Source organism: Hoplias malabaricus, chromosome 16 (assembly GCF_029633855.1).
Source record: "Hoplias malabaricus isolate fHopMal1 chromosome 16, fHopMal1.hap1, whole genome shotgun sequence".
Classification (NCBI taxonomy): domain Eukaryota; kingdom Metazoa; phylum Chordata; class Actinopteri; order Characiformes; family Erythrinidae; genus Hoplias; species Hoplias malabaricus.
This window is the reverse complement of record NC_089815.1, coordinates 5054814-5075298: the sequence shown is the minus strand read 5'-3', so window position 1 is coordinate 5075298 and position 20485 is coordinate 5054814. Positions and strand designations below refer to the sequence as shown.

At 44.0% G+C, this 20485-nt stretch overlaps 1 protein-coding gene across 2 annotated transcripts in view; it reads left to right on the top strand.

Annotated features, from left to right (window-relative positions):
- ntrk3b (neurotrophic tyrosine kinase, receptor, type 3b) overlaps positions 1–20485 on the top strand; it is a 143374-nt gene that overhangs the window by 20088 nt on the left and 102801 nt on the right. For both annotated transcript variants that reach the window (XM_066647748.1, XM_066647747.1), the window contains exons 3-4: positions 12987–13061; positions 16631–16702. In XM_066647748.1, coding sequence (XP_066503845.1) covers positions 12987–13061; positions 16631–16702 — 147 coding nt within the window. The remainder of the gene's footprint in view (positions 1–12986; positions 13062–16630; positions 16703–20485) is intronic.

Genomic DNA, 20485 nt, shown 5'->3' with positions numbered 1-20485 from the left:
TCTCGCTGTCTCGCTTGCTCTCTCTCTTTCTCTCTTGCGCTCTCTCTCTCTCTCTCTCTCTCTCTCTCTCTCTCACTTGCTCTCTCTCTTAGAGAACTGAGAGTAGCCAAGAGTAGCTTAGAACTACGTATCCCCACAATCATAGACATTCGATTTAAGGTCCACATGTGTGACCATGTAATATAATATATATATATAGTCTCTGTCTGAACTGACAAAACATATTGATCCTCCTTAAAAGATGAGGAGATTCTGAACGAACACACTGTAAGGAGGTGTTTGTTTTGCTCTAATTAGGTCTACATTGACTTTAATGTTCACAGGTGCACCTTAAATAAGTGAAACTACATTTACTTTCCCAGAGGAAAGGGGTATAGTGCACCATGTCATAACCGAAATAGAAAGGAAGGAACCTGGTTTCTGGATAAAAGGATAAACCACATTTTAGCACATCTGCTGCTCCTGGCACTGTGTGAAAATTTCATGAGAAATGGACCAGTAGAAATGCTCACAATTTCCTCTGAATAAATTCTGTGAACTTCTATCAAAAGTTAAGGGCGTTTTTGCCTTCTCCTGTAAAGTTAGCATTTTGGAGCGGCGCTATGTTGCTTAACTTAATTAACCGTACTCAGGGGTCCCAGCCCGGTGACAGTTTAGCACCTTTTTTATTGCAGTAGAAAGGACAATTAAGGGCCATAACATTGACTGAGGGTGAACAGTGAATTCCCTCTTGGACTATTAAAAATCTGATGTGTAAGTTACCACCAAAAGCAGGTGGTTTTTTTTTTTCTTTCCCTAAAACAGGTACTAGACAGGGACTTGTCTTTGCCTCTGGCGTGTGGAGTCACAGTGGTGGCCCAGCACCAGAAGGCTACCGGCTGTCCGCGGCTCCGCTGCCTCTCACTCTGACGCTCTCTGGCTCGTGGGAGCTAATTATGCTCATTTTCATTTTGGATGGAAGGTGGCAGCGGATGGAGGACAGAGATGTGCAGAATGCTGATACGCTTCACAATGAGCTTCCGGCGCGCTTCCATTTAATCCGCCGGGTTCAAGCCGCAGTCGTAGAGCGGTCATGGTGCGGCGCAGGGGCTTAGGCTTGATTCCTCCACACAGCTGATCTGTGGATCATTGTTACACGGATGGAGGCAAAATAAAAAAAAAAAAAAACACAAAAATACATTGGGTCCCTTCTTGCCAACCTATCGGAGCACAAGGTAGTGTTTGCATGTGTTGGCTTTGATGAGCCGCCAGCAATGCTTCCAAATGCGTCCAAATACTTCACGCTGAGAAAAGCTCTTCCCAGAGAGCATGGTGAGGTGCTGTGGGCAGCCAGGGTCATCTTTTATGCTCTCTGTGCTTCTGGAATTCTTTGGTGTTTACATGAATAAGTCAACTCTGGGCCTTAATGATGCCTTAGCCATTAGCATCTCTGGGAGGAATGAAGTTTAGAATTAGCCTGTAATACTATAGACACAACAGCATTGACCCTTCTGTCCAAAACATGTTTAAAAAGTTTTGCTCTTTCAAAAAACAACATGCAGTAGATTTACTGGAGAAGGCAGATCGTTCTAAAAGAGAATTTATTCCAAGTACTTTTTGTAACATTTCATAAAACAGAAAGCAGCTGATGTTTTAAAATGATGCGGAAAAAACTACATGAAGGTAGTTCATAGGTGTGTGTAAGTGACTGGGTGAATGTGTGACATTTTCCAACAGGTGTGAGAGTGAATGACTGGGTGAATGTGTGACATTGCCCAACACGTGTGAGTGTGAATGACTGAGTGAATGTGTGACATTGCCCAACAGGTGTGAGTGTGTGAATGACTAGGTGAATGTGTGACATTTTCCAACAGGTGTGAGAGTGAATGACTGGGTGAATGTGTGACATTGTCCAACAGGTGTGAGTGTGAATGACTGGGTGAATGTGTGATGTTGTCCAACAGGTGTGAGTGTGAATGACTGGGTGAATGTGTGACATTGCCCAACATGTGTGAGTGTGAATGACTGGGTGAATGTGTGACATTGCCCAATAGGTGTGTGTGTGTGTGTGAATGACTGGGTGAATGTGTGACGTTGCCCAACAGGTGTGAGTGTGTGTGAATGACTGGGTGAATGTGTGACGTTGCCCAACAGGTGTGAGTGTGTGTGAATGACTGGGTGAATGTGTGGCATTGTCCAACAGGTGTGAGTGTGAATGACTGGGTGAATGTGTGGCATTGTCCAACAGGTGTGAGTGTGAATGACTTGGTGAATGTGTGGTATTGTCCAACAGGTGTGAGTGTGAATGACTGGGTGAATGTGTGACAATGCCCAACAGGTGTGAGTGTGTGAATGCCTGGGTGAATGTGTGACATTGTCCAACAGGTGTGAGTATGAATGACTGGGCGAATGTGTGACATTGCCCAACAGGTGTGTGTGTGTGTGTGAATGACTGGGTGAATGTGTGACCTTGTCCTACATGTGCGAGTGTGAATGACTGGGTGAATGTGTGGCGTTGCCCAACAGGTGTGAGTGTGTGGATGACTGGGTGAATGTGTGACATTGCCCAACAGGTGTGAGTGTGAATGACTGGGTGAATGTGTGACATTATCCAACAGGTGTGAGTGACTGGGTGAATGTGTGGCATTGTCCAACAGGTGTGAGTGTGAATGACTTGGTGAATGTGTGGTATTGTCCAACAGGTGTGAGTGTGAATGACTGGGTGAATGTGTGACAATGCCCAACAGGTGTGAGTGTGTGAATGCCTGGGTGAATGTGTGACATTGTCCAACAGGTGTGAGTATGAATGACTGGGCGAATGTGTGACATTGCCCAACAGGTGTGTGTGTGTGTGTGAATGACCTGGTGAATGTGTGACCTTGTCCTACATGTGCGAGTGTGAATGACTGGGTGAATGTGTGGCGTTGCCCAACAGGTGTGAGTGTGTGGATGACTGGGTGAATGTGTGACATTGCCCAACAGGTGTGAGTGTGAATGACTGGGTGAATGTGTGACATTATCCAACAGGTGTGAGTGACTGGGTGAATGTGTGACATTGTCCTACAGGTGTGAATGTGAATGACTGAGTGAATGTGTGACTTTGTCCTACATGTGCGAGTGTGTGGATGACTGGGTGAATGTGTGACATTGCCCAACAGGTGTGAGTGTGAATGACTGGGTGAATGTGTGACATTATCCAACAGGTGTGAGTGACTGGGTGAATGTGTGACATTGTCCTACAGGTGTGAATGTGAATGACTGAGTGAATGGGTGACATTGTCCTACAGGTGTGAATGTGAATGACTGGGTGAATGTGTGACATTGTCCTACAGGTGCGAGTGTGTGAATGACTGGGTGAATGTGTGACATTGTCCTACAGGTGTGAATGTGAATGACTGAGTGAATGTGTGACATTGTCCTACAGGTGCGAGTGTGTGAATGACTGGGTGAATGTGTGACATTGTCCTACAGGTGCGAGTGTGTGAATGACTGGGTGAATGTGTGACATTGTCCTACAGGTGCGAGTGTGTGAATGACTGGGTGAATGTGTGACATTGTCCTACAGGTGCGAGTGTGTGAATGACTGGGTGAATGTGTGACATTGTCCTACAGGTGTGAGTGTGTGAATGACTGGGTGAATGTGTGACATTGTCCTACAGGTGTGAGTGTGTGAATGACTGGGTGAATGTGTGACATTGTCCAACAGGTGTGAGTGTGAAATTGTCCAAAGGTGTGACTGGGTGAGTATGTGAAAATGTTGGCAGGTGTGAGTGTGTGAATGCCTGGCGAGTGTTTGATGGGCTGTAATGGACTGTTGCTCTGTCCAGAGTGTGTTCCTTCCTTGTAATTCTGGGTAGGCTCCAGGCCCAACACGACCTTGACCAGGACGGAGCAGTTAGAGAAAATGAATTTTTTTTTTCTTTAAAGGGGTGAGATATATATCTGAAGACAGCTCACATTATTGAACTTACAGGGAGAAGAACATGGCTTAGCCAGTGTTTGTGTAACCGATCAGGCAACATATTAATTTTCACTCGGATGTCTCAGCGATGCACTGCTTTGATGTGATACGCCATGATTTGGCATGACACCAGACATGATAGACCTGTCAACTAAGATATATTACCCATTACTCAAAACACACACACACATACACACACAGAAAAGTTGAAATTGTTTTCATTATCATGTTGCAATTGGCTGCGACAGTGTACAGTCCGACTGTTTTAATCAGAGGTAAGTGTCACAAACATCACGGCGATAAAACTGCACTGCATCGTCTAATGAAGTGAACCTATGATTCATATTCATTTCAGCACCAGGGCTCAGGCTTCTGCACCAACAAAGGAGAGAAGCACTCATAAAGAAATCAAAATGTAATGTATATGTAGTCTGGAGGACCAGATGAGGTCAGCATTGACGTGGGATGGTCAGTCAATTTATGGTATAAAGCCCTTTGAAAACACCTCCTCATCCAATTTAAAAGCAATGTAGATGACTCTGGAGGACTACTGTTTTCACAGCAAAACATTTGTGTTCCTCATTTGTGTTCATTCAGAAGCTCCAGGTTTTTAAAGGTAGAGTGGTATGTTTGAGTCAGAAGCCGACTGTAGCTTGTTCATTGTTGAAGTTTAACATGTCTGTAAGTTTACATTCACAGTTTGAATTACCAAAGCCACTCATTTGCAAAGCGAGCTGTTTAGTTTTGTAGCACAGAACTAGTATTATTTAGTTTTGTATAGAACTTTCGTTCTATGTTTATTTTCACACAAAGTTAAAATGTCTGCTATGCTATGGAGCAGGAATACAGCAACGTCTTCAACCCTTCAAATCCTCAACAGCCTTCATATGCCGTTTCTCGACCTTGACTGAGCCAGCGATGCAGTGAGAGAGCAGCTGAGGCATTTTTGACAGAGACACTAAGTTTATTTCCCATTGACTGAGCTAGGGCTGTGTACAAACACCTGAGCTTTTTCCAGCGAACTGGCAACTGGTGAGAAAACACTCGACAACACAATTCTAGACAAAGTGCATTGGATTAATTGAATGAATATCACCTTTAACATTTCCTCTGAAATGAAGGATATCAGTAAGGTATTACTCAGGAATTGGAACATTTCTCTAAGGAGCTGATGGCATTCAGGAAAAGACCTTTTGTTTGACGACGGTGCTCTGATAGTTCAGCCTCATTTTAACGCATCCATCAATGGAAAAACATCGAGCTGGCTTCGATTTCATATTTTACCCAGTGAAAAGGTCCATAAGACAGTTGGGACTTGGTGTGAACAGACTGTAATCTGTTGTTATGTGTTATGCATTTGTAATGAAATTGTCCTTCTCCACTCTATTGATCTCGTCAGTCTTTCGATCAGCAGTTCGATAGACGTTGCCTTCCCTTCTCGCAGTTTCCACCGAGTTTCAGCCTTGACTTTGTCACCGCCATCAGTTTATTGCACATTTAGTACCATAGACATTTCCTACAGAGTGTTTACACTGAAGGAGGATAGATGGAATTTGCAGAAAACCTATTTTTCTCGAGTCTATAGAGAAGAGAAAACCAGAGGAGACAGCCAGAGGACGTAATGAAACAGGGAAATCTAATATTACAGTAGAGGTATTATGGTAATGGAGCCGAGGATTGTGTGATTGCGAACAGAAGGCCGTTTTAACCTCTACTCAAACGTGATTGCAGATGTGAAATGTTGTTCGCTTCCGTAGAAGAGCTGTTTGCTTTAAAACATTAAAGCTGTTATCTGTGATTGAAGAAGAATTCCACAATGCCGGTGTAAGTATCAGGAGATAAACGGGAATATTGATTGGCGCGTGGTCATGTCAGAGCATCCCTAACCACATATTGAAGGAGGCCGTTATTTTAGATGTAATTATTTTCTGTCGGTTTTTGTGGAATTCACTCAACGTCTCCACGCCACTCTGCGGTTGGCTTTAACAAGCCAGCCTTGACTTGTTCGCAAATAGCTTGACAGCTTTTGGCTGATCATGGGTTGAAGGCACTTAATGATGGCGGGGTCTGTCTCCCAAAACACTGCATCGAAGCAGCTGTATCGTTTTAGGTTGTTGTGGGACGTCATTTAATTGAGTGTGAAACTTCAGGGCGATGAGACCAGATGAACTCTCTTCAGAAGGGAAATGGTTTCAGGGTTATCACAGGATCCATAAATCATTTCATGTTGTTTATTAAGGTGTAATGTTGAGTTATTAATGTCAGATTTCAGAAAAAACACATTTCTAGAACTTCTCCTTAGACAGTAGGAGCAGCCGGCAGGGTTCGCTCTGTAACTTGAAGGTTTTGATTGATATGTAACAATGAAAATCTGGTTTCAGTAGCAGCTGTCACACAGCTCCTGAAGGTTGTGGGTTCCAGTCCCGCTCCGGGTGACTGTCTGTGAGGAGTGTGGTGTGTTCTCCCTGTGTCTGCGTGGGTTTCCTCCGGGTGACTGTCTGTGAGGAGTGTGGTGTGTTCTCCCTGTGTCTGCGTGGGTTTCCTCCGGGTGACTGTGGGGAGTGTGGTGTGTTCTCTCTGTGTCTGCATGGGTTTTCTCCGGGTGACTGTCTGTGAGGAGTGTGGTGTGTTCTCTCTGTTTCTGCGTGGGTTTCCTCCGGGTGACTGTCTGTGAGGAGTGTGGTGTGTTCTCCCTGTGTCTGCGTGGGTTTCCTTCGGGTGACTGTCTGTGAGGAGTGTGGTGTGTTCTCTCTGTGTCTGCGTGGGTTTCCTCCGGTTGACTGTCTGTGAGGAGTGTGGTGTGTTCTCTCTGTGTCTGCGTGGGTTTCCTCCGGGTGACTGTCTGTGAGGAGTGTGGTGTGTTCTCCCTGTGTCCCGTTTCCTCACATGGTCCAAAAACACACGTTGGTAGGTGGATTGACGACTCAAGTGTCTGTAGGTGTGAGTGACTTTCTGATTGTGTGTTGCCCTGTGAAGGACTGACGCCCCCTCCAGGGTGTGTTCCCGCCTTGCGCCCAATGATTCTGGGTAGGCTCCGGACCCACTGCAACCCTGAACTAGATAGGCGCTTATAGACAATGAATAAATGAATGTTTATTAATACTTTATTTTTAAAGAGCAGTAAATAATTTGACCACTGTAAAGTAAAAAGTATCAAAGAGTATCTGTGAAAAAAAGTCCTGAAAGAAACACACCAGCTGTATGTATGTGTGTGTGTGTGTGTGTGTGAAACTCCACAGGTGAGTGTGTGAGTGACTTGTCTTGCTCAGTTATTCAGGGTAGGTTCAGGACACACTGCGACTCTGAACGGGAGAAATGTCTACAGAAGATAAATGAGTAAGTGAATGTTGATGCTCGCTTTAATGAAGCCGGCAGCTCTTTCGATTTGAAGATTGCACTTTTCAGAATTGCAACGGTGATATAAAAATAATGAAAACGCCAGCTCTGTTTGATAGGCAGGATTCATAAACAGAAACGGGCGGAATTTTACCTGTTCTCTACAGGACCTTGTAAGTCCCACCCCGGCTAGACTCTGATTCGCCATTGGCTGTCCTTTTCTGATGACTCTCCGATTATTTAGATCTGCTCCATTTTAAGCTGCGACCAACAGAAATTCCTGTCTCTCTATTTCTCTTCCTTATCTTTGTGTTGTTGTTTATATTGTGATAGAGTCACTGATGAAGGTGAAGCCGGAGCTACAAACGCTGCATATCTCCTCAGTGCTGCAGGTGTTAGCGAGCAGGTGTGATTCTTTATATTTACATCTTGCTTTTTATAGATACGCACAGATTTAGTTGTCTGCAGCTGCCTTGCTTTGATTTTCTGATTCTGTGCTTTGCTTTCGACGGTGGTGTAAGCCTGTGAGGTAGGTGACTGAAACTCAGACCGACTCTGTAGACAGCCCGTTGGATCACTTTCTTCACAAAGGATAGAGGGCGACCCTGGGAACATCGCCAGTTGCCATTCCCCTTAGATTTCTGACCACAAACGACAAACTGGACAACTCTAGTTTAACCCGAGGCAGACACTGCACCTGTGCTTTGTTACAAAAACATAAGGCCTAGTGTAGTATATTTCTCACCAGCACTGGGTGGAAATAAATTCCAGGGCTGATGCCATTGGTTAAAACTGAAAGGAGGACATCTTACCAGATTTAAAGCAGCTATAGGCTGTATTTTAACCCCAAAATCATCGTGATGCCCCGCTGACCTGTAACGTGTTTTTGTTACTCACAGCTCAGCACTGCAGAAACTGTACTGTGTACGATTCGGAGATGGCCAGGAAACCACCCCTTTCAGTGATGATACTCTAGGGGGAGCCCAGTATCAAAACTACCAGATCCTACCCTGTGTTCCTTTATAATCTACACAGTGGACTCTGTCTGATGAATGGAAACGCAGTGAGCAGTGGTACAGGACCCTCTGGAGCAGCTGCACATGAGCCTAAGGTCACCACGCTCAATACCAAGCGATCACCAGTGAAGGAGTATTGTTTTTTTAGAGTGAAAGATATTGCTGTTTGATTTCACAAACGGCACTTCCAGCTCTGAAGGGCACTGGAGCATTGATGGATTACATCATTTGTGCAATCTTTTATCTGCAGTTGCTTCATTCATGTTTGAATGTGCAGATGTATTGTGTAGATATTTGAATTACTATGATGCATGCCGTTTCCTGACGACGTGCCCTTGAACGCTGTACCCTCCGCGTTCTGCTACATGCCAAAGACATAAATACAATTTCTACCTTCTTTGTTCACTGCTCAGATGAAATATGTTGTATTTATTCATGGGGAATGTACAGCCCGACTCACAACACCATTCCACCAACAGATGGAGGGCAGATGTAATTTCATCAGCTAATCCACTGGAAATTATGCATATGTTACACCTGTTTCTGCAGCTAGGGCGCTTTCATTTGCCTCGAGCTCGGAAAAGAGAACCTGGGGAAGGTTCAGTTATCGAGAAATGTCTTCTGGAGTTCAGATTGACATATGATTATGTAAGTAGATTACAGAAAGGGTCAAACCTCAGGGAAGGTAACGTAAACACAGGTCTGGTGCAGTGCTTGGACAAATTCTCCAGTGTTCATTTATTACTCCAACAGTGTTAATTTAATACTAATAGTGTTGGTTTAACACTGGTGAATGTGCTGTGGAGATACTCTGAGCAGGGGCTGGGGCAATTCTAAAATCATTGAAAGTCACGGGGTGGTCTTGTTTTGAAGTTTGTGGGTTGGTAATTTCCAAACAAGTGAGAATTTCTCGTAAGGAGAACGAACGGAAAACTGACCCCTAAAGCCATGGCGAGGACCCTTTTAGTGGGTAGACATTTTGGGGTGTACAAATACTCCCGTGAGTTGTGCCTTTAATTGTAAAACAAACAATTACGTCTGTAAATATTGTGAATGTGTGAGTGTGTATCGCCCTGCGAAGGACTGGCGCCCCCTCCAGGGTGAGTTCCTGCCTTGCGCCCAGTGATTCCAGGTAAACTCTGGACCCACCAGGACCCTGAACTGGATAAGTGCTTACAGATAATAAATGGATGAATGGATTATTACTTCCATAAATATTGTATACATGTGAGTGAGTGTGTGTCGCCCTGCCTCTGGACCCACCGCGACCCTGAACTGGATAAGACCTTACAGACAATGAATGAATGAATATTGTACGCGGCTGTTTGCTGGTAAGGATTCTCCACTGCTTCAACAGCGTGACCCACCATTGTTGTTTGCCTTGTTGCAGACCTGAAGCTCAAGGAGAAGCCTCCTTTGTGGACCTGACCATGACTAATGTTGAAAACGGATTGCTAACCTTTCCGAATGGTAAAATGCAGTGTCAGAAACAGGTTCAGAATCCTGTCTTTTACAGAACTTTGTTCAGAACTGCGTTCATTGTGTTTTGACCCACATCATCATCATCCACTTGAAGCCTCCGCTCTTATCAAAGTAGCGGAACTAAAAGGAAAGACTTCCAGTGCTTCACAGTGCCCATCAGCTGAGTGTCTCTTGACGTTCCAGAGCAGAATTTACTCTGTCCTCAAAGCATCCTGCCGTTTCCTTTTCTCTGAGGCAAACAGCAACAAAAAAAAAAGGAATGCACTGAACAATGCAAGGCTTTGGAAAATAAAAGATCATAGATCAGTGCTGGGGGGCGGAGGGGGGGTGCTCCAGAGACAGTGTGTTTTTATTAAATGTCCTCCCATCAGTCGGGGGGTACCTGAGCCGTTGATCATTTAAACAAAGTCGTTAATCATGCGCGGCCGCAGATACTGGAAACAATGGAAGGACGCGAGTGCAGATTATGGAGGAAAAAGCAGCCGTAAACCTCTAGGAGTGGCTCTTCACCACACGCTGAGATGGAGGAAGAGATGAGGCTGTGAATCTGATTTGGGTGATTTAGTGCCCCACGTCTTAAGGTTTTGCTTCTGGACAGGTACTTTTTATATCCCTTACATTTGATTTGATCCATATTCAGGGCAAAAAAAAAAAGGAAAAAGAGAACATCTTGTGCTTTATTCTGCGGGTAATGCAAGGCACAGAATAGAAATTGAGCTTTAAAAAGGACGTATTATTCCTCTTTGCCACGCTGGAACAGTTATGAGGTTTTGAAATGACTGTGATGTGCTTTGGTGAAAAAACCACAAAGAACAAACACCACAGTAGCGATTTTTTTTCCCCCGTCCAAAGTGCCCTGTCAAGAACGACCACATTCAGCGCGTGTTCCCTTAAATGATAATGAGCCGCTCGCTGTTCACCCCGACCCTGAGTGCGCAGAAGCTCTGGCTTTTAACCATTTTTGCTCACTTCTCTTTCTTCTCCGTTCTCGTTTTCTCAGTTTGTACTCAGTGCTGTGATTGGACACACTCAAGGCAAGGGGGCGGGACAGTTCTCTGGGGCGTCTCCGTGTATGGAAGAAGCAGCACAAACAGACTGGGTGGTCTCAGTTCACTCTGTGTGGGCTGGTAGAGGCTCCAGATCCACAAATTAATAATAAATGAGTATTTCTTATAGGTGTTTGGTGTAGCCCAGCTGCTCTCCATGTGGCAGACTTGTATGATTCGATTCCTGACCTGGAACTGTACACCAGCTGTTTCGAGAAGAGTCCTTGGGCTAGACGCCTAATGCCTGTGCTCACCTGTGTCTGCTATGATTAAATGTGTGGGTCAGTATAGATAAGAGCATCCATGAATGTGCACAACAGACTTGCACACACTACATCAGATAAACAGAATCATTAAGGCCACTCAGATGAAGCAGATAATTACATGTAACCACACGGAAGGTGCTCAAGGGGGTTGGGTTTAAAAGCTTAAAAATGAATATCCGTGACACTGTTGAATGAGTTCCGAAGCCTCGGATGTTGAGAGGGTTTTTTTCACTGCCCGCAGTCATACTACAGTCAAGGCATTTAGCTTCATATTCTCTTTAACCTTTCCTGGCCAAACGAAATCTCCCCGGCTTCTCAAAGGAAGCACATATACCACAGGTGTGTGGCCATAAAGGGCCGGGTAATCGACTGCAATTTGGTTTAAGGCCGGCAGCTCAGTGTAATGCTGAGCGGCTGCTGGAGAGAGCCCACTGCCGAGGCTTTTGAGGGAAATTGCAGGCCTAAGGATGCTGTCTGAAACCAAGGGCCAGTAAAGCACTGCGGCCTCCCCTGTATTACATTAACCGCAGAGCAGCTCATTTGTAAAGTGTCACCCTCTCCCCGGCTGTAAACAGAAACATTAAATCTACCAGATCTACTGCACTGGACCGGACTCCTGCTTGCAGGGGCAGGGGCTTGCAGGGTTGCCAAGGAGAGTCCATGCGTGTGTGTGTTTGTGCGTGCGTGTGGTCGTGATTTGATTTTCTTCAGCGTAAGCCGCGTCTGTCAGCGATTTGCCCAGGTTTGTTTTGGCTGATAGCAGAAGCCCTGGGCAGACAACGTCAAGCCGGTTCACGCTCAGTGACGTTAACTAGAGCCTCGCTGCCTTAAGAAACATTTTCAGATGGATGTGGTGTGTGTGTGTGTGTAAGCCTTTACACTAAGGCTGTTGTATAAAGCTATTCAACATGTAGTCCAAACCACGCAATCTGATTGGCTGAGGAGCTATCCACCCATTTGATATTCGTGACAACAGCATGTTTTTTTTTTCCTAGTGACTCTCTCTTTACTCTGAGCGCCGGTTGCTAAGTAACACCTCGGTTTTTGCTGCATCTACTACAACTTCTAACACTTACTGTACACACATACAACAACACAACACGGAGAGATCAGTTCACCTGTCGTTAACGTCCTTCTCCGTCAGATCTGTGAAGGAGGGGCCTCCAACGAGGCTGAGCGTGGTTTATAATTATACATCATTCCACCTTAAATGATCTGGGTTCTGCATTCAAGTGCTATTGATGCACCTGTAGTGGCAGAGCAGTTACTTTCTGTTGCCTCTGGTCCACCTTAAATGGTATGGCGGTTACATTTGGTGCTTAGCGGAGTGCGTTACTGTTTAAGGTGGAGCGGTAAATCTGAATAAGAAGCCATGCTTTGGAGAAATGAGTTAAAAAGCTATGAGCTGCTATGGCTTGGTGATCCAGAACATCACATACGTTCTTGTGGCTGAATGTCATCAAACACTCACAGAAATGTATTCTTAAGTTATTACAGAAAAACACAGGGTTACTGCAGCAAACGAGGTCAAAAAAACAAACGATACACTGCATTTATGAGTTAGCCACATATTGTAGCATTTTTGTCCAGAAAGAGACTTTTTTTAATGCTCTGATTAGTTCACTTTGTAGTGTGCTAGCAATCAGACCCTTGGGTCATCTACCTTCACTAAAAATGGATTGCAGCTGCTCAGAGCTGTTGCTTACTGTTGTGTAAATATTTTGCAGGTGCTTGCTGAGGTGTTTTTTTTTGTGTTTTTTTCGTATGTTATTTAAAACTCCCAGGTCCTTGCGCTGAAAACTGCAGTGAGAATTGACAGAGCTTGTGTAAAAAACTTTATCCATCCCTCAGCTGAATAAACGTGAGTCGATTTCATTCTTATTCTCTGGCTTTCTTACAGACACATAGAGAACTGGACAGGACTGCAGGTTCTAAGGGACGTGGACATGGAGCTGTACACTGGACTGCAGCGGCTGTGAGTATAATATTAATAACAACAGCTGGGCTCAGTCCAATGCATTTCAGTGGATCTGAGCTTATACACTTTCACAAAACCAAAACTAGCTTAAAGAGGATTCCAACTGCAGCTTGTGCCATAGTGAAGTCAGTGAAGTGAAATAGGTAATTGCAAAGAGCTTTATGGACTCTTAATGGGGATGGGGATAGAAACTAAAGCATCATCATATGTACTCCATGTAAAACAGGTACAGCCATTTATTTACCATCCATAACCACCATAATTGAGAAGATGTGTCACAGTGCCTTGTATGTACCGCCTAGGGTACTCCACCTTAATAAATTAGCTAGTTTCTGACCAAAAACTGTTAACAGACAATCAGACAGAAATTCACTATTAGACCAAATATCAAAACGTAAAGAGTCTAATACACATAAAGTACAGGGTGTGCCATTTATATGGATGCACCGTAATAAAATGGGAAAGGTTGGTAATATTAACTTCCTGTTTGTGGCACATTAGTATATGGGGGAAACTTTTCAAGATGGGTGGCGGCCATTTTGAAGTCGGTCATTTTGGATCCCACTTTTGTTGTTCAATGGGAACAGGGTCATATGACACATCAAACGTATTGGGAATTTCACAAGAAAAATAATGGTGTGCTTGGTTTTAACGTAACTTTATTCTTTCATGAGTTATTTACAAGTTTCTGACCACTTATAAAATGTGTTCAAAGTGCTGCCCATTGTGTTGGATTGTCAATGCAAGCCTCTTCTCCCACTCTTCACACACTGATAGCAACACCGCAGGAGAAATGCTAGCACAGGCTTCCAGTATCTGTAGTTGAAAAAACAAAAGTTGGATCCAAAATGGCTGACTTCAAAATGGCAGCCATGGTCACCAAACATCTTGAAAAGTTTCCCCCCTCCCATATACTAATCTGCCACAAACAGGAAGTTAAAATCACCAACTGTTCCCATTTTATTAAGGTGTATCCATATAAATGGCCCACCCTGTAAAACCCTACATCCCCTTAGACAATAAATATCTGCAAATATCCTTGCAGAACACATCACACTCTAACCCTTCTTAATTAGAATCTGAATCAGATTCACTTTTTTGGCCCCAGTGCTTGCACACAACGGAATCTTCCTTCCGCATTTAACCCAATCCGTGCAGTGAAACACACATTTACACACACACACACAAACTAGTGAACACTGGGGGGCAGTGAGCACACGTGCCCGGAGTTGAGGGCAGTCCTAGCCATAGTGACTGGGGAGCTTTTGGGGGTTAGGTACCAGCAACCTTCCGGTTACAAGCCCAGTTCCCAAACCACCAGGCCATGGCTGCCCCTACGGACTGAACATCACTCTGTAAACATCTTCATAGACCTTCTCCTAGTCAAAACATCACAGACTAAACATTCTCGTAGACCAAATATCACCACAAAGCATCTCTCAAAATAATTTCAGAACCCAAACATCACACACTATTACACCATAACATTTCTAATAAACCCAACAACCTGCCGCAAAACGTCCTCCTAGACCAGGGGTGACCACCCCCATTCCTGGAGGGCTGCTACCCATCAGAGGAATCACCAAAGGTGCTGCAGCGCACCCCTGTCCTTGACGTTGATTCTTGTAGCTCAAACATCTCATCCTATCCGTTCCCATAAACCGAACATCATGCTCTAAACATCCTCGTTAACCTACTCTTCCATCAGATCTCAAGTAAACATTAAGCATCTCCTTGTTCTGACGACCTCCTGCAGAGCCCTGCCTTTCCTCCCTTTGACCCTACTCCCACACTTCTGTCAGAATCTCACTTCCTCTCTTCTCTCCTCTTCTTCTCCACACCCTACAGACAGCACAGTTCCTTCCTTTCCTCTTGATCCCTCATCAGTGAGACTTAGTGCAGAATCCTCCGCTCCGATTAGCATTTTTCTCATTAACGTCCTGCTCTCATCCCTGTGGCACTGGTGGGTTCTCCCTGCGCTTCCCACGTTGGGGGCTGCCTCACACCCCACCCAGACGTCTCACTGAGTCAATTATTCAGTCCACTCAAGGTCAGCGCGGCGTCTGCCTTCACTGAACTCTCAACTCTCACCACAATCTCCTCCTTTCTCATTAGATATCAGCAAGAAAGATGTGCTCACCACACACACGATACAGTCTGAGATCTTGGTGTTTTCTGGGAGGGAAGAGTTAAAAGGTTAGGGGTTGGTTTATTGTGTTTGCAGAAGATTTAGCTGAAAACCAGCATCAAAAATATACATTTACAGCATGTGGATAAGATTCTTATCCAGAGCAGTTTACACATTTAAAATTCAGTGTTAGGAGGCGGAGCTTGCTAAGACTCAAAGACATAGTGTAGTGCTCCTAGTTTCATATGGAGGACAGTGGCATTGTTCACTACATCAAACACTAGTTTAATAAGTTCCCCACATGTATCCAGAGGTTTTTTCTCCTGGCTGTGGATTCCTCTCCACAAGGTAGAGATATTGAAAGCTCTGTCTGTTGTTTTGATGTCTCTCTTTAAGAGATACCAGGCCCCCTATTGGACTGGCATGATGATGCAACCATTTTCATATTAATCTGGACAGGGTTATTATCCTCAGTTAAGTAGTTCACGAAAGTTTATGTTGGCAGCGACGTTTGATGGTTTCTAAGCCAGTGTCCACCTGTGCTCCACGGCCAGAGATGTGCACCACGGCTTCAAGGACTAGTTTTAAGAAGTAAAAAGCCTGAAGGAATAACAGCAAGCATTTTCCTTTGTCATTTCCTCCGTGTTCAAGAACGCTGACAGATTGTGGGATCATAAGCTTCACGATAAAAGCAGTTCTGTAATAATTACCGATCGCTTGATGAGCATAGCCTCTTTTTGTAGCCTCTTTCTGCGATGAACACAACAGCGAAAGGTGATTTATGCCTCTTTAAGAGGCTCTGTTCATTCCAGCTGCTACATGGAATCATCAAGGTGAAACTGTAGCCTCTGATGATGCCATTATTGTAACGATTGTCTGAAAATTGTCCTGATGCCCCTAATGAACTTGTGGCATTCTCATTTTTTTTTTGAGTCTTTGACTTAGTGCACTGTGAATGATCAACATTAGAGACTACAGGGTGCAGCACCTGAAACTACGGATACTGGAAGCCTGTGCTAGCATTTCTCCTGCGGTGTTGCTATCAGTGTGGGAAGAGTGGGAGAAGAGGGTTGCATTGACAATCCAACATAATGAGCAGCACTTTGAACACATTTTATAAGTGGTCAGAAACTTGTAAATAACTCATGAAAGAATTAAGTTACGTTGAAACCAAGCATGCCATTGTTTTTCTTGTGGAATTCCCAATAAGTTTGATGTGTCACATGACCCCTTTTTCCATTGAAAAAACAAAAGTTGGATCCAAAATGGCCGACTTCAAAATGGCCGCCAGAAGTTAATATCACCTACCATTCCCATTTTATTAAGGTGTATCCATATAAATGGCCCACACTGTATAACTGGACAAAGTTACTCTCACACACTTTTGTCTAATGCCAGTTTTTTTTTTTGTTTTTTTTTTTTTTTACATTTTCCACAGGACTATCACAAACTGCAACCTACGAGCCATTCACCATCGTGCGTTTTTACAGAATCCCCATCTACGTTACATGTGAGTATTATTATAAATCTGTGTTCGTTTAAATTGCACATGCTGAGGTTTTCTTCTCTGTTTGCCTCCTACCTCCTTATTGGCTGAGAGGTCCATGCCTATGCATGAGCCCTCAAAGTGGGCGGGAACAGTCTCCGTTACTGGCAAACAGACAGGCAGATCTGGAGTAGCTCATCAGCATTTAATGAATGGGATAAAAGTCATTAAGAGGCTGCCTTCACTTGAGTCACAAATGGAGCAGATGGACATGCTAATTGTGGAGTCATTAAGGACGTGGATGGGAGCTCCACTGACAGAGCCGATGATTGCTTATGTCTTATTTGAAAGCGCTGCTTTAAAAGGATTGAAATGCCAGGGTATGGGGACGCACACTGAGCGTGGACGTCCCCTCTCAGGGCCAGAGTCAACGAGCGCCTGTTTCAAAGACCAGGGTGTTTTAAGGCGGACAGTAAGAACCATTAGATGGTTTCCTTTGAACTTTACAAAGTGTTTAGTTACATGTAAGTAAATTAATGTTAATATTATGGAAATCAGAGCAACTTTAACCACATTAATTTCAAGGAACCGTGGGCGGTCTCATTACTTCATAGCTTTATGCTAGTTCCTGAATAATTTTTAGTAGTTTACATTTACATTTATGGCATTTAGCCGACGCTCTTTTTCACAGTGACTTACAAAAGTGCTTTGTCATCTTATTCAGAGAATACACCCTCGCCAGGAATTAGGATTAGAGTCTAAACGCTACTGAGCAGAGCTGGATACAGGCGTCGGTGCGGAACACAAACGAGAGAAATACACAAACATTAACACACACTACACAAGTGTTAAAGAGAAGCCATTCACAAAATCAGGGCAATTTGAGCACAGTCGAAGTTCACCCCACCATCCGAGAGCCAGGACAGAAGAGTCTTGACGATGGTTCAAGCTGCACTTGAGGCTGTAGGGAGCGGCTTGTCCATTCTTGGTTTTGCAGGTGAGCCTCAGCGTTTTAAATGGGATTCAGGCAGCTATTGGAAACCAGTGAAAGGAGCGCAGCATTTAATGATTAAAGCCCTATTTGGATGGGATTAGTTTTACTCGTGGACATGTGCCAAAGTAATTGTTACCATCATATCTCAGTATTTTTCAAATGCATGCTGCTGTTTGAGGAATGATTTCTAAGAGTTTTACCTCCTGGAAAACGAGCAGTTAAACAGCTCCAGATTGTTTTAATCCTGTGTGAAGTGACACATGGGTATTCCGTCATATTCTGGATTAAATTAGTTTTTTCCTCGTGTGATGTAAGGTTTGACACACCACAGTCAAATCCACAAAGTGACCCAAATGAAATGGAGAGGTGTTTCTTGTAGCTGGTAGCTGCAGGTAGGTTTTGTGGCCAATAGCTGCTTACAAACACGTGTCATACTCATTAAACAGTTTATAAGATCACTGTGTGGAGGATTAATATCTCCTCAGTCGTTACCTGTAACAAAGGACTAGAGGAGAAGGCCGTTGAGGGGTGGATGTTTTTGGTTTGTGGGCTGTTCTCACAACATAAATGACTGTCTAAAAACTTCAGTGGCTTTGCTGTGTCTGATCCAATGTGTAGTAAGTAGCCACTCCCATCTGATTTCTTTTATCCGGTGTGAATCCACTATAAATATTGATGTGTAAAATGAACCCCAGCCCCGAATAGGGTTTTTATTGAAGACGCTACATGGTGAAGGGATAATACTTGGTAGGAATGGATAAAAGTATGGCCTGCTTGTGATGGTGTGTTAGACCTGGAAATAACTCATCTCCATTTCTGCTTCAGCAGGCATCTTTATTGAGTGGGCTGTGGAAACGTTGGTTCATTCACTGGTAATTCAGCTTTAAACGATACAGATTAAATCCTCAAAGTCTCGCAGCCAGTTCATCCGATTTTCAATCAATCCAACATTCAGCTATTTTTAACCAGAACACATGCCGCTTTTGTGGATCGATCAGTTTATCTTCGAGCCTCATGTCCATCAGTTTTTACGCGACCCACGGTGTGTCTCTCGTCCTCGGTTCTTCTCGGTCTCCTTCGTCTTCGGCTCTTTTCTAAGCCGTCTCCGTGCCCTGGCGAGGAGGTTCACTCTGGGTGGTGAGACGCCTCGTCTCCTTCCTCCTCACATTTAGGCTCTAATAAATCTGAAGGGCCCATTGTCGTAAGGGAGGAGGAAAGGTCAGGTCCCGCTGGGAGGGCTGGAACTGTGCTCCTCATTAAGACCATCCTGGCCTACGTAATGCGCCATTCTGAAATGTCACTTTAGCAAAACTCCTTTCGACCTCCCCTCGTTCAGTCGGGGCACATTATGAAGTGTTTACCCTCACCTCATTGAGATGGTCTGCATGGGCATTAAAATGTCTTCCATGGCGGGCATTTTGGAGCAACATCAGTGTACTTTTATTTTTTTTAAATATGCTGATAGTTGCTGTGAAATGACACCGTAACTATGTCCCCAATGTCCCGAATCTGGGGCTCAGTGCCGAAAACCTAAAAAGCATCCCATAGATGGAAATCGACCACGATAATGAGGTTTTTCTTTTCGTTATCTGCATGTAATCATACTGAGGTATTGACTCAGAGAAAATCAATAACCACTTATTGTTTGATTTCTTTTACATCTATTTCCTTTTCACAATAAGAGCATGTCCTTTCAGACCCATAGATTTTAGCGTTTTTGTCACAATGTATTATTTTATTGTTAAAACAATCACTTGTTCATGTGCACATTAATTTGAACTTCTGGAGCCTACCAGCCCACACACTGTGAAACAAGACCACTCTGTACGTTTGTGAGCTGTAAGTCTGAACATGCAATAAAACGAGTCGCTTCTGATGTCAGGTGCGGAGACGTTAGAACTGCTCCGCCCCCTCATCTGAGTCTGTCCAATCACAGCGCAGGACCCGTATTTATGCGAGAGCGTAAAGATGTTAAACACAACGAGCGCGGAGAAGTAAGAGCACTGAGTAAAAACAAAGAAAACGAGAACGTAAGACAGTAGCTTAAAACCAGAGCTCCTCGCTCTTCACTGCTGTGCGCTCAGGGTCAGGGTGAACAGTGAGTGGCTCATTATCATTTAAAGGAACACACGCTGAAAGCAGCCGTTCTGAACAGGGCTGTTTAGAGAGCTGTGGTGTTTGATCTTTGTGGTATTTTGACCAGAACATATCTTTAAGACCGCATACCTGTGTTCTTTTGTGGAAATGTACGTCAAAATGTAAGATATCTAGTTATCGTTCAAAATTCTAAGTTATAAAGTAAAGTCGTGAGCTTTTAACTAGTGCTGTGACATTATGAAGGGTGTAAACACCTTTAGAGAGGACCTACATAGACGTGGTCTACGTTGTCTCAGCCTCAGCACTCTTTAGAAAGCTCTGGTAGCTCTACGCTTTACCTACTGTACATTTTTTTTATGACATTGTTGTTTTAAATGTGTCATAATTAATGGGACAGTTTTAGACCAGTGATTATAAAGTGCATTAACTGTCTGGGACTGAGTCATTTTTATTGTAGTGCAATAATGCTATTGGAGCCATTTCAATCAAAATACTAATAGTGCCAGGGCAAATAACAGCTTTTTTCATCCACCTGAATCATACTTTTGTGAATGTGGTCACATTTTCTAAAGAAGGAGTTATTGCTGGATTTATAAAAGAGCTTCCATTTTGTAGTGGGCTCTTTGTATCAGTGGATCCACGTGTGTCAGGCGCTGCAGCACTAGAGCCGGGCGAGAGGAATCCAGGCTAATCTTACCTAAGATCTTACCTAAGAG